We start from the raw sequence: 14,445 nt of genomic DNA, 5'->3' as shown, positions 1-14,445 counted from the left end.
CCGACCCATAAACCAACGACCATTTTTCTCTTAAACTCGATAATCATATTAACCAATCATTGTTTTTGTGATCATATTTTGAGAACATCATCTCATCAGTCTTTTTTTGTAATCAGCCTGAAATTTCTTTTCCCTTTTAAGAAACGTGCTTAGGTTATTGTTGAAAGTAAGAAATTGCTCGCACACCTGTTTCAGCTTAGAAGCTAATATATCTACAAGACTTACATCATCCCTAGAAGGACTTCTATTTACATCTATTTCCTCAATTTGTTTCTAAAAGAAGATAATACAGTAAAATCGCCCCGATCACAATGCGGTCGGGCCACATACTCAAAGTATGTGGTTTTTTTTCTTTTTACGACACGTATATAAATTAAAAGTCTGTCCCCTCCAAATCGTCCTATTTTCTAATTTATGATACGCGTTAACGAAAGAAAGGGGTGACTACAGCATAGCCGCACCCAAAAGTAATAAGTAAAGATTTAAAGTTTTGTAAGCGGGAAGTGAGAAAGAATCCCAGCCGTTGATTTTCTTTTAAGTTGGAATATAAAAGAGACTAAGAAAAAACCCCTCTGCTGATTGTATCAAAACAAAAGAAAACAAAAGCCCCTTCAGTTCACTTGTTTCTTCGTCTTCTACATTCTTTTTGATCATCCGAGGTCTTGTGTACAAATTGGGTTTTTAGGGTTTCAGGGTTGACGATTTACTGAGATATTGGTTTAACGAGGGTGATGTCTTACACGTTGAATTTGTCTGGGAGTTGGGGAAATCAGAGAAATTCAAATGTGGGTACTTCTGAAACATTGACTCTGGTGTTCTTGAATATATTTTCTATAATTTTCGATAGATTGAAACTAGGGATTTCGTGAATGCTCAGGTGCATTCTTCCTCTAAAAGAATGAGCATTTCCTTGTCAATTACGGAGTGAAGATCTGGAGGAGCAACAAACATCAAATTCTAAAGTAGGGTTTTTGTTTCTTCAAATGAATGGATACAATCTTTAGGTAATTAATCCTTGTTTCTTTAATTTTTATTTTCTGCAAGTTTCAAGAAATTAGGGTTTCTTTGAATGTCCAGATACTTGTTCTAAAAAGTAAGCTTTTCTTGGTCAATTGCTGTTTGGAGATAAGGAGGAGCAATAAGCATCGTATTTCAAAAGTAGGGTTTTTATTTGTTGAATTCAGTTAAGTTTGGTTTCCAATTATGCATCTTTTTGTTCATGGTATTGTTTCAATTTCAGATTGGGAATAATTTGGTCTCGATTGGTCAAAAGAAGTGCAGTAAGTTTTGGAGTAACTGATTGTATTTCTAAGGTTTGTAATCTGAAGCCCTCTTTTTATTTTCAATAGATTTCTCTTGCAAAAATCTTTTGAATTATAAAGAAAAAATCGCCTCAATAAAAATTTTCTAGATTTGATTTTGATTTATTAGGGTTTGATGTTCTTTCTTGCTAGGTGCACAGTGATAGAAATATAATAACTATATAAGATGAACCATTTATCAAAAGAACAGGCTGATAAGGCGATGTCCTTAACATGTAAGTTCTTCACATACATCTCAAGTGTGAGTAACATGATAGCGGACTTGAGTGATTACTATCAAGATTGTTTAAGTGGGAATGAGATTTAGCCATCTAGAGTAGTGGAAGGAGAACAACTGGAGAAAAATCTGTTATGCTGCTTTACAAATTTAATGGAAATTTTGGTAGAGTACGTATCTAACATCAAGGGTGCCCCTCCACTAGAAAACAAGTGGAACAGTACTTCTAATCTGAATCCAATGCTTTGCAAAGCATCAAGATGCAGTAGATTGGCAGATATCACTTCTGCTGTTAAAAAGTTACGTAACTTGTTGAGTATTGAAGCTAATCAAGGATGCTATTCTGAGGAGGTGTTGGGTGTAATGCTTCAGGCTATTGGCTTGATCAATACAGATATGGAAATTGTGTGTGATATTCCAGTATCAGCAAGCAGTATTCCTTTTGCCACTGCAACAAATTCTAGCGGTATTCCTTATACGACTGCAACAACTTCTGGCAGTATTCCTTTTGCGACTGCAACAAATTCTAGCGGTATTTCTTATGCGACTGCAACAACTTCTGGCAGTATTCCTTATGCATCTGCAACAACTTTTAGCGGTTTTCATAATGATTCTGAGCTATCGTTTGGTGGAGTGCTTGGTAGATATGAGGATCGTGGTGGATATGAATTACCAGATGGGTCTATTTTAGATGATGACTTTGACATTAGGAAGGTGTTAAGTGATCCCGCATTCCCGCAAACCAAAAATGTTCAGGTAGATGTACCACATGTTCAGCGGGAGGATGATCTGATGCTCAATGTTTCTCAGAGGGGAGGTCCACATGTTCAGCAGGAGGATGATCTGATGCACAATGTTCCCCAGAGGGAAGGTCCACATGTTCCGCAGGAGGATGATCTGATGCTTGACCACCAATCTGTGAAAAATGCTGTGTTTTCAAGGTTGACTAAGATGCAAGATGAGATTCAGGAAGGAAAGGTGCAACATGATGCTGCTTTAAAAGCTTTACAAGTTAGCGGAGCAAGGTGGGATGCAGCTGAGGAGGCACGGGTAAGTCTCGTGGAGGGGATGAAGAAGCTTCTTGGGTGAATGGTGATACTGCAGAGCGTTTATCTTGATTAGATTTTTACAGATTTCATGCTCTCTGACCAAGTCTGGTCAGTTCTGTAGTAATTTTTTGTTTCGATTTTTTCTGCCTAAATATGGTATTCTTTACTTGGATTTTATTCTGTAGATAAAAGAAACTTTGGTACTCATGTTTGCCAAATGTTGATTTTAGACTTTAAATGGGAACATGTGATGTAATACTTTGATTTTGTATTACCTTTTCATGAATGAAATTAGAATTTGACCCTTGTTTTCTTCTTACCTATGCACTCTATATATAGAGGATTAGGAGAGCAGAGTTCTCTGCACTCTCTAGAAGCTTGGTAATAAGTGGCCTTCTGTGAGAAAACCATCGTACTTTCTTAAAGGAATACTTAAAGATCATGTGTCTATAAAAGATGGGTTTTGGTAAGTTCAGAGGAGATTGCAAAACGACAAGGACCATAGGCTTCTTTGCCCTTGAGTATTGAGATAGACCTTAGCTGAAGATTCTTAAGGCAGAGCTTTTGGTATTATTGATAGGCTCACCATGGTATCTCTACTTCTCTATAATCATAAATGGCTACCCTGAGGGATTTTTTTATAGTGAGAGAGGGTTGAGACAAGGCTATATCCCCTCTCACCATTCCTCTTCATATTGTGCTCTATCCTGGCTGATGAGAATAATGGAAATTGCAGGGTTGACACAAATGGTGGAGTTGCGTCAGTATTTATAGGCAGACTCATTGAGCGCACCTCCACCACACTTACGAAAACTCAGTGTATGGTCTGCCAGCGACAGGTAAATCAGTCCAAATGGCGAATATTGACAACCACATCTTGTTCTCTGGTTCATTTTATTTCTGTATCAAACTGGATGAACCAAAACGAATAAGAAAAGTGAAAGACGACTAAGAACTTAAGGAGGAACTGGCGATTAGAGAATAAATGAAACACGACGAACATATTATTTCATTCCCGACGGTGAGTATTATGGACCATCATATTAACCTGAAGAGAAACTCGCGATTACAGAAAAAATGAAACATAAAAGGCACTTGTCATAGCTTGGATGTGTGGTTGCCACATCACTTGCAACTTTGCGGGACATCGAAGGCTCATCCCGAAAACACAGATGGTCGTAGCATTTTCGTCAGCATTTTCTGCAAAGAAGGATCCCCGAAATACAGATGGTCGCAGACTCGCAGCACAGCAAAAGCATATCCCACACATGTAAGCCTGATGTTACCTACCAAGAAAATATCAAAGTAAAACGAAACAACACTCAACTAATTAGTGAAGTAACATATGAAGCTAATATTTCCATCTATGTATACAACGAACCAAACCACTTGCAGCAACAGAAGTAGGACTCACCTTCCTAGTAGAAATAAGAACATCAATGGAGAGCCTCCATACTTCCATTTTTTGAACATGAACACAAAGTAATGCCGAATCAGAAGGTAGGATACCACGATACTGCTCAGGCTGCACATTAGAAAGCCTGCCGAATACCCAGTATCCGACAAACTGATGCCGGGACACATACAAGCCGCTCCTTCAGTTCCTCAATACCACAATTTTTTTTTTTGCTGTATCAACAACTCCAGAATCTTCCAAGTCCACTTCTTCCGCATCTAAATTGGACTCTACAGCTCCAGCAAAGATTTCACACCTGAATCTATCTTCTTCTTTAACACAGCAGACGAAATGCTAATCACCAGGGGGCAAACCCTTCAGGGTCGGATCAAGACATTTGAGATGATAGTTCTTTTTGCAAGCCTTGCCATTGTAGCGCCTGCAATTCAACATAAGAAAAACAATTCAAGTCGTGGTTTACTTAAACATGGCTCACCAGAAAAATTAACAATGATAATACTAATTCACCTAAAATTTATTTGGGTATACATTATAACAGGACACTAGACCCTGTAACTCAACAACATATTAGAGCAGCTATTTATTAATTTACGGCTAAAAAGAGGAAAGAAAATAAAATCACTGTCATTGATAAACCACCAATGAAGGTTCCGACTCCATCAACATTTCAATTCTTGGTTTTGCAAGTTGACCTTCACTTGCCAGTGAGAAGTGTCTGACTTCACATTTCAGTATTGAACAAAAGTCCTAATAAATTCAGCAACAATACCATCTCCCTTGGTGTACGTACCCAGGAGCTAACCATTGTTCATTTGGTAATTTTGTGGTTGGAAACCCTTAAACACCTCCAGCACCACAGAAAACAGCAACACAATGTCAGGTAGAAAAAAACCAACTTAGATACAATTTACTTGCTAATAGTACTCAAAGAGTAACAGCAGGATTGATATTACCACCAATACAAGTACACAGACAAGTAAAGTGGTTGAGACGCTTACTCATCTACGGCTAAACTTCTGGGAATTGACAGCAAAGATCCCCCCGACTAAACAAAAAGAAAAAAAGTGATTCTAGAGAATTAAGTAAGATGGCAGCAAACCGGCATTGGTTTACGAAGCCAAGAACAATGCAATGGCACAGGGCTAAAAGAAATCCATGGTTGAATTTTTGAGTAGGGAATAAGTATAAGTCTACATTAAGCTGTTTTAACTTTTAACTTCGAATTTGCATAATGATTGGGGTCCAAAACAGAACGCATAGGTACAATCACTTGTATTAATGCGCAACTCATCCAAAATACATTTCCAAAGTGATTTCTACTGCAGAGAGTGAATACCGAAATAATAATGAGTGAATCATATATTCTCCTGACATGAGTAACCTGAATAGTTTTGGCATCAAGATTCAAGAAGGGAAATGTACCTGTAGAGTGTGTCGGACACCAGAAGAACGGAAATGAGGAATTGCAGTGAACAATATTGTAGGTCTTCCAATCTGTCAAATCAATGACAAAGTACAGAACACTGATAGAACCAACCGAGCCTTAAAATAAAAGAAATGTGGCGCCTAAATATAGAGCCAAGTATGACGAAGCCAAAAGTTAGAGATCAATTGGAATTTTCTCTTTTAATATTTCTATCAACAGAAACTGAATATGTCCAGTAGATAAAACAAAGCTTTGTTGTTGTTAAACAAAATTAAATACCACAAACCACTAGATAAACCTAATTATCATTAAAGAAGTACTGTTGGTTGATTTTTGATGGGAAAAATGATGCCAATACTCCAACTGTTTTTGGTTCCTGCACACGAAACACATCCTCAATGCATTTCACCATCATCGAACATACAGATTCAAAATCAGACTTTTGAGCTCGTTCCGGCAACAAGGTTCTCAGAGAAGAGATGTTTTGGACGTCACAGTTCAGCCAATAGTCTTCGCGTGTAGCACGCTGGGGTAATCTGTTCTCGCAGATGGATGAAGCGAGTTCCCGAACCACCTTGAAGCATTTACTGTGCAGATTGAAGAATCAAAAACAATTGGGATCCATCCAGTGCAGTAAAATCTGGTCAGAGAAGCTAATAAAACGAAAATTGCCACTAAAAGGAATTAAGTATGGTGAGATATCAAATGTCTCCTTTACCCAAACTTGGTTGTCTTTGTATATTTTCAAGTGAGCCTTCTCCAAAGTAGTAGTAGAACTACTTCCAATTAGAATGGCAACACCTAAAAATCCTTCAATCTCGAACAGATAAATGTGGTCCTTACTGGTGGGGTATTCACCCCTTTCAAGTGGGATTTGGATGTATTGAAACTTGTCTTGATGGAGGTCGAACAAGAGAATCGTCCGACGATCCGAAGTCTTCCAAAACAAAGCTCCTCCTCCTCCATAGGCAGTGAATGTACCTTGAATTGAATTAAGTTTCTGTTCTGGAAGATTGATTGCTTTCCAAGAGGATTTGGTTCCAGATGTATATACAAAACCCTGGTGACGCTCAGTTTTGAGCATGTATACAATGAGTACCAATTTATACTCATTGTTAAGGGAATCGAAACCAAATCCACGAGACAGGAGGGTATACCCGAACCCTCTGGTTGGACTAGTATCTTCTTTGTCGACGATAACTGGAGGGATGATGCGTAATAATTCATTTGTAGTAAAATTCCAAACATCAATAACAAAAGCGGTTTTCTTATACACCTTTGTGAAGCAACTTAAACCATTGCAATATCCGAAAAAATTCCCTTTACGAGCGTATGGAAGTGTTAAACGAACATTAACGTCGCGGTTGTCATTACGATCGTAAACAACATTCCTATCATTAAATAAGTTCATGTACAGCATGGGTGAATTCTCCGTCGTAACAGAATTAACATAGAGCACCAGAAAAGGATATTTTTGGGAATAATTAATTAAGTGAGATCTGCTAAAATGGGGATTGAAATTGATGGTGTTGTATAAATACTTACTGGTGCAGCTCAATCTCCTCAAAGATTCGATTGGAAGTCTGGATAGAAACTCTAAAATCAGTTCCATTGGAAGTGGAATTTGGAAATTATTACAACCACCACCACCATCAATCTATACCAATTCTCCACTTCCTTCTTCTTCTTCTGTCCTCTGCTTATCATAACCTCCATCTTCTTCTATAATGGATTCAACTGCAAAAGACATACTCTCTTTTCTTTTTTTTTTTCTTTTTTTTTCTTCTGGTTTTTATTGATTTGAGATTTGGCTTTGAACTTTCCTTCGAGAAAAACACAAGTTCTGACAACCTTGAAGACACAAAGTCAAAGCAAAGGCTTTTAGTATTTTTTCGTTTACCATCTTACGGTTCTAAACTATGATGACGTGGATGGAATAAAAGTTTCTTTCTTAATTCGAAATAATGATCCAGTTTTAAAAACGAGTTGACTCGTATGACTGAATTGGATTTTACCATCAACTCGTATAGTGCAATAGTAGTCACATACTACCGATTCAGGGTTTTCTTCTTCAAAAATGATAGATACACGGAAGAGGAGTACTGAGCTCAGCACCGTGTGAATGGGAGGGTGGGGCTCATTCCTGTCCCACTCCCTATCTAATACTCAGAGTAGTTTCCGAACCGTCGGATTTTTCCAAAGTGTAAGTCTCGGTCTTTTTCTTCGGTGTGTAGCAAAGTTGTTCCTTTCAATTTTTCTAGAATAAAGAAGACACCTTGCCTCCAAGTAAACATTACAAGATTGGTCTACTTTCACAAACTGATAATTAACAAGAGGAAATCAAAAATGAGTTTGTGAATCATTTTACAAAACTTTTTTCTGAAAAACATAAATGGAGGCTACAACTGGATTAAGCTACAGATGGCAAGATTTATGAAGAAGAGAAAAGATGGGTTTTTGGAAAGTGATTAAGAGGTGTAGAAATCAAAAATCACAAGGAACAGATGGTTACACAATTGAATTTTTCAGAGCAGCATGTCCCATGATAAAGAAAGACTTAATGGCAGTAGTCACTAAATTTCATGATCAAGAGAGCATGTATTGGAGAATGAATTGCATCTTTATCAACCTCATTCCAAAGAAAGAAGAGCCCAGCAATCCTCAGCATTTCAGACCAATTAGTTTGGCTTCATTAGTATACAAAATCATTTCCAAATTATTGGCAGAAAGACTCAAGATGGTAATACCTCAACTGATTTCAGAACATTAAGGAGCATTCATAAAGGGAAAACAAATCCAAGATTGATTGCAGGGGAGCTACTATAGTAGAACCTCCATATATTGATACTCCATATATTAATAACTCATACATATTAATAATAATTTATGATACAGTAATAACCTCTCGAGTTTAATATTAATGATTTTTTCCAGTTCCACCTTAAAGAATTTAGAGTGCAAATTTGTGCACCCCTTTAATACCGGGGTGCACGTTCCCGCTTCTATGATTGGGCCACGTCTCGTATGGTGGTTTCTGGTTTTTCATTTTTGTTTTTTATTTTTTATTTAAGAAGTATATACTTATTTAATAATAACACGCTCTTTTAGTTCGCTTTTCTCTCTCTTCAAGAACAAATCTTTTGATTCTTTCCTGTATATTAAGCCAAACAAATCAGATGGAGTTCATCAAAATTGATATATAATTAATCGTAAATATTTTTAATCTCTTAAGATGGCAGACTAGATATTAATCTCTTCTAATTATATTGAGATTTTCTTTTTCGTTACAGTGGTGGTCGTTCTGGTGAAGGATTGGTTTACTCAGATTTGGATTTGGGGTTGAGTTTTTGAAAATTATTTGATCAGTAACTGAAGTAGTGTTTTAGGTTCTAACGTTAACATTCATTTTAGAAGATTTTTCTCACCGTTTTGAGGCTTAATTTCATGAACAGACATGTGATTGCGGATAAGAAAGAAAATATTTTTCCATGGACATAATCAGCAAATATAATCTAGGGAAACTTAGGGATATGCCCCAAAATCCGATGTCATCTTGGGGATTTATTTCGAAATTCCAGTTTTATGGGATATGCCCCGGCAGTCCACTTTTTCATCCAACTTAGTTAACTGGTCAAATTCGGCACACATGTGGGATTACACGTGCGACCGAAAGACATATTTATCCTTCAAAAAATTGAAAATTCATTACAGTTCTTTTTATGAAGACGGTGTTCTTCGCAATGATTCCAAGAAGTTCAGTGAGATGATGAACATTGTAAAATAAAAATAAAAGAATGAATCAATAATTTTAGATTTCAGGAGCATCAATTATAACAAAACCGTCGACTATTTACCACCACTAAAAGACCACAAATTTATACAAAACCTAGAACCCTAAGTAATGTAAAGCATATTGATTTCAAAATCAAAACATGATTTTGTAGTCAAATTCAAAATTGAAAGAAACCCACCTTATGAAACTGATCTATCTTTATCACTTACTCTTCAATTTGATTAACAGCAACGTAAACGAAAAAAAGATGTGAAGATCAAAAACACGATCAATAATCATCAAATGCTCAATACAATCATCATCAGCTTCAATTCGGAAAACCCTGACAATACTCCATGCACCTTTTCATCCAAGACCCTAGATTTTAATCTTAATCTAAAGATTCAGACCTCAATCAAAATGGTGAAACCATGTCCAATTTCACCGGCATAAGAAAACCCATCTAGTGTTTTTGATGAGAATCGTTGACAAACAGAAACATTAATTTTGAGAACTCTAAATTTGGGTCTCTATTTGATGATGTCGAGAACCTTACTGATGGAAACGGAGATGAGATAAGTAGAAGAAGAACTGATTTTATTTTATTTTGTTTTCCCTGTTTCCTATCCCCGTTTTCCCTATTTCCCATCCCTTCACAATTTCTGAAAACAATTTACTTTTCAACTCTAATTTTTCCTGTGTACAATCCCTAAAAGTCAAATTGACTATGACCATAACCTTTATCACTTTTAATTGTCTTCTTCCTTACTCCCTCTTTTCCAATAAGAAACCCCATAAATTATCAAACAAAAAACTCTAAATTAGATTGATATAGTACATCTATCTTTTATTTTTTGTCATTTAATTTGTCAAGATAAAGATGAATTGATCCGCAATTAATCGATAAACCGTTATGGTGGAAAATCTTATTTAAAAAAACTTGGAGAATATCTAAACTCTAATTTAATCATTAAAAATATATTTTGTGAACAAAGTTTGGAGGTGATCATGAGCAGAGTAGTCATAAATGCATGGTCATCTAAGTGCAGCAATAATTCCAACCGCACTTGCGTATGAACATAAACATACTAATCCAAATTAACGTAACATTATGCTTGCATTTTCTCCCATTAGTAACAGATGCTTCAAAACTAGTGTCCTATCCAATCAGTACATATCAAATCGCTGACTCAATATGTGTTCCACCTATTTTAAGTAATATGGTACCCTAATCTCTCCCGTCCACCATTTTTAATGTTTAGCTTACATCAAAGTTTTATCCTTCTTTGGTGATGAATCATGGTGACGGAGTAGAAGAGATTGTGGAGATGGAGAAGACGTGATTTGTTTCTTAGGTTTTTCTATTTTGTTTAGTTGGGTGTAAAAATAAAAAGTCAAGAGATGGTATTTAGGAAATGTGAAATTTTACGCGGGTGGTACTTAGGATTATTGGGGATAGGAATTACGGGAGATTGGAAATAGGAAAAGTGGGGATAGGAAATAGGGAAAACCTTTTATTTTGGGTGGAGATAAAGAGACTGTCCTGTGTTGGAAGGAGAGCAATTTTAGTTTCAATTGATCTAAGGTTAAAGTGGTCATTTCATATACTCATGAGATCTCAGATGCCGATATTTTGACTAGTCAATTTACGATAAATTTACTGTTAAACATATTTGGACGGAAACTGTTACATCGGGGCATATTATCGAATATTGGAACTTTGGGATATATTCCCAAGATTACACTTGATTTTGGGACATATTTCCTATTTTCCCTATAATCTAATCAGTGTTTTATCAAATACAAACACTGTTGGCGGAAAAAATCAAAACACAAAAAGCTTCCTAAGTTCATATGATTTTCCAATACTCGTTATTTTTGGCTCTGTTTCAATATCATCAAAGATTATTCTTTTGTTTCACGAATTTTACCCTTTAGCGTTTCATAATCAAATTTGATTCCCTTATGACTGTTTGCTAGAATTCCCATCATTATAAATTCATTTTCAGTATCGTTATTGTTCAAGCAAGTACAATCATTATAACTCACTTACCTGGATTAGACATTAGTGAAACAAATGTCCAGCAGAACAAAGCAAAGTAGTACAGTCAAACCCATATAACTTTAATTAAGATCTTAATAGAAAAAATAAAAGGAAACAAAACGAAAATCAAATGTTTTGCCTCCATTATTAAATCTTCGTGACTCGATTAGTATCATCATTGTTCGCAAAATTTCAGGAACACTGTATCGTTGACAGAGATTTTTAAGGGGAAACAGTCATCTGTTTTTGGAGATAAGAGAGAGAAAGAAAAAAGTATTAATGCCTTATTTATTTTAATTTTATACTCTTGAAATAAAATAAAAAAAAAATGAAAAATCGGAAACCATCGTACGAGGCGTGGCCCAATCACAGAAGCGGGAACGTGCACCCCGGTATTAAAGGGGTGCACAAATTTGCACTCAAGAATTTACCTTCAAATAATAATAATCAGTATTATATTAAAAAAACATATTTAGTTATATTAAGTTTATGATTAAACAAAATAATTATCTATCCTTGTTTGAGAAAAAGAAGTAACTTTTTGGAATACTACAGCATCTTTTCACTTGCGGATGCGCAATATCTCATCAACATAGACACCTTCTGGTTGAAGCCAAAATATTTCCAACTTGTCGAGCATGTTTAAAGCTTCCAAGCTTCTTAGACCTACAAAATCCAAGAACATACATGCACTTGATATGGAACTATAAAAATCTATATACATCATCTAAATAGGACAAACATTGAACTTAAATCTTTACATTTTCTATGAATACCTCTTTATATTAATAACAGCCTTATATTAATAATTTTGTGGATGCCCAAGAGTATTAATATAGAGAGCTTCTACTGTAGATTCAAGACTGAAATAAAAAATCCCTAGAGTGTTATGCAAATTCGACATTAAAAAAGCTTTTGATAACATTGTTTGTGGGTGAAAACCGTTTCTGCTGATTTTGGTAATTTTGGATGTGTGGATGAGAAACGAGTCTAGACCATAAACAATGTACTGCACGGGAGTACATTTGATTCGAGAGATCAATCTATACAATCCTGGCCTAAACCAAGAAATGGCAGTTCCAGGCTTGCTTCGGTCACAAAGTGAAGGAGAAGGGTTGGTCTTAGGGAGGGAAACGAAGAGAGTGTTGAGACCAGATTCGTTGATTCTGAAGGTGTGGTTATTTATGACTTGTATCAGAAAGTAAAACTGGCTAGCAGAAAGGAAATCTACCAGGTGATTTCTAGATATTGTGTTGTTGCCGACCAAAACTTGTTGTTTGGTGAAAATAGGTGAAGCCTATTTATACAAGTCATATTGAAACGTACCATGGTCTCGTAGGAAGTGGAAACGATTGAGTGGTGGAAGAAAAGGGTAACGTGTAACCATCATACGTTATGCTTCCATGATGAAGGAAATGAATTCGTGTAACCGTTAGACATTATGCTTCCATGATGAAGGAAATAAATTTGTTTACACCGTTACTTTTCACCACCACTAATTATCCCGCTTCATGACACTTTATTGTAACGGGCGCATTGCATGCCGCACGCTGTAAACCGCCAGACCAATACCCTGATGAGCATCCCACAGTTTGTGACATGTTTGATGTCTCGAGTGCTTTCGTGGAAAACATGTAGCACTTCGCTACGTGTGCAATGGAATTACCGCAGGAGAATAGCATGTAATGCTATTAGGCTCGTTTTGGCTGGTCGCCTAAAACTTGCCACAGGTTTGTCATTTCAGTGGCGAACTTCGATGGCTGAGATCGCATCTCATGAAGGAGAGTAGTCGTTGATTATGGTTACCTTGTGTTGGCGCCTGATAATGGCGCGGTGGAGTTTTGGTATACGCCAGTGGAAATGTGGCATGGCTGGCATGGCTCGTGCATGCCAGTGGAACGGTGGTGCAAGTGGCGCCTGACGTAGCCATGGACGTTAAATTTAGGCATCTGGTCGCCTGAAAATTGCCACAAGTCTGTCATTTCGGTAGAGAACTTGGATGGCTGAGATTACATCTCATGAGGAAGGTTGGCCATTGATTATGGCCGCATCTTGTTGTATAAAGAAGTGGCGCCATTGGCATAGTGGCGCCTGGTAGAGCCATGGCATAGCGGCATGCCAGTAGCGTGGCCGTGCCATAGCGACATGCTAGTAGCCATGGCATAGCGGCATGCCAGTGGTGTTGTAGCGTGTCCAAGGTTGGGGTTCGGCGTCGTGTACAAGGTTGGGGTTCGGCGACATGGCCAATGCTAGGGTTCGGCGGCATGGCCAATGCTAGGGTTTGGCGCCGTGGTGTTGGACCCACATGTGGCGTGGAAACATTGGCCTTGTTGCCACATCAATCCCAACGCTTTGGGAAACGTTATTTGGCTTTGGTTGGCGTAGCAACTTTGCCCAAATCAGGGTTTGGCATGTCAAAACCCTAACTGGTGCGTGTGGCATGCGGCCGCGACATGTCGATACTTTTGTGAAAATGGTGTCATAGCTATGCCAAAGGAGTTATGGAAAGGCCATAGTGTGGAAACGCCCACAGGAGTAGGGATTGTCGTGGGTGGATATGATATGGCGCCAACCCTAGGGCTTCCTGGGTCCCACACGGCTCGTGGCATGTTGTGGGGTCGAAGTGGCATAATTTGTGCCAAGACTGGAAATTAGGGCTTTGGTTAATTCATAGGGCGTTCTTTTGACCAGAAAATCCTAATGTTAAGATTTTCATGGCATTGGCCACGAACAGGAGGTAGGTTAGCACATAGGGCGCTATTTATGGCAGGTTGCCACGAAGTGGTATGTTGGCATGTTGCTGCGGCAGAGTGGCATGTTGGCATGTTACCGCAACAGAGTGGCATGTTGGCATGCCGATCAATATGTTGTTGTGGCAGGGCGCGTTTTGCTTTCCAGTTAGTATGGTGGCGCGACAGGGTGCGTTTGGCCTTTAATGTATGGTGGCAAGTTTAGAGCGGCTTGATTGGCCAAGAAAAGGGGGCTGAACAAACATAAGGCGCGTCTATACTTCTGGTGAAAGTTTGGCGGCTTTAAAGCGACATGATTGGTCGATGGGAAATGGGGCCAACAAGTATGGGCCCAACCACAATTCATGTGCATGTGGCGAGTTTAAAGCTACCTGATTGGTTGGGGAAATAGGGCCCGTTTAGGATGGGGGTGTGGCCAATGGAAAGTGGCGCCAGCTGGCCTAAGGCA

The 14,445-nt window shown here is 37.8% G+C and overlaps 2 protein-coding genes across 11 annotated transcripts; one reads left to right on the top strand and one right to left on the bottom strand.

Moving 5' to 3' along the window:
• Positions 1–601: 601 nt before the first annotated feature.
• Positions 602–2,834, top strand: LOC113288526. 4 transcript variants are annotated; one of them, XM_026537603.1, is made up of 5 exons: positions 602–785; positions 878–1,004; positions 1,131–1,158; positions 1,241–1,313; positions 1,455–2,834. In XM_026537603.1, the coding sequence occupies exon 5, from the start codon at positions 1,693–1,695 to the stop codon at positions 2,626–2,628; it is 936 nt and encodes a 311-aa protein (XP_026393388.1). In that variant the 5' UTR covers positions 602–785; positions 878–1,004; positions 1,131–1,158; positions 1,241–1,313; positions 1,455–1,692; the 3' UTR covers positions 2,629–2,834. The 4 variants fall into 4 exon arrangements, with proteins under 4 accessions (XP_026393388.1, XP_026393390.1, XP_026393386.1 ...); XM_026537605.1 differs by lacking the exon at positions 1,131–1,158 and having other exon boundaries at positions 1,463–2,834; XM_026537601.1 differs by lacking the exon at positions 1,131–1,158.
• Positions 2,835–3,562: 728 nt separating this feature from the next.
• Positions 3,563–7,272, bottom strand: LOC113288525. Of its 7 annotated transcripts, none has more exons than XM_026537599.1 (4): positions 5,004–7,272; positions 4,796–4,850; positions 4,003–4,423; positions 3,563–3,874 (listed from the first exon to the last, which is right to left on the bottom strand). In XM_026537599.1, the coding sequence occupies exon 1, from the start codon at positions 7,041–7,043 to the stop codon at positions 6,036–6,038; it is 1,008 nt and encodes a 335-aa protein (XP_026393384.1). In that variant the 5' UTR covers positions 7,044–7,272; the 3' UTR covers positions 3,563–3,874; positions 4,003–4,423; positions 4,796–4,850; positions 5,004–6,035. The 7 variants fall into 7 exon arrangements, with proteins under 7 accessions (XP_026393384.1, XP_026393383.1, XP_026393381.1 ...); XM_026537598.1 differs by having other exon boundaries at positions 4,003–4,850; positions 5,004–5,050; positions 5,428–7,272; XM_026537596.1 differs by having other exon boundaries at positions 4,796–7,272.
• Positions 7,273–14,445: the final 7,173 nt, after the last annotated feature.

This window comes from Papaver somniferum, chromosome 6 (assembly GCF_003573695.1).
Source record: "Papaver somniferum cultivar HN1 chromosome 6, ASM357369v1, whole genome shotgun sequence".
Taxonomy (NCBI): Eukaryota; Viridiplantae; Streptophyta; class Magnoliopsida; order Ranunculales; family Papaveraceae; genus Papaver; species Papaver somniferum.
This window is presented reverse-complemented; position numbering and strand designations above follow the sequence as displayed.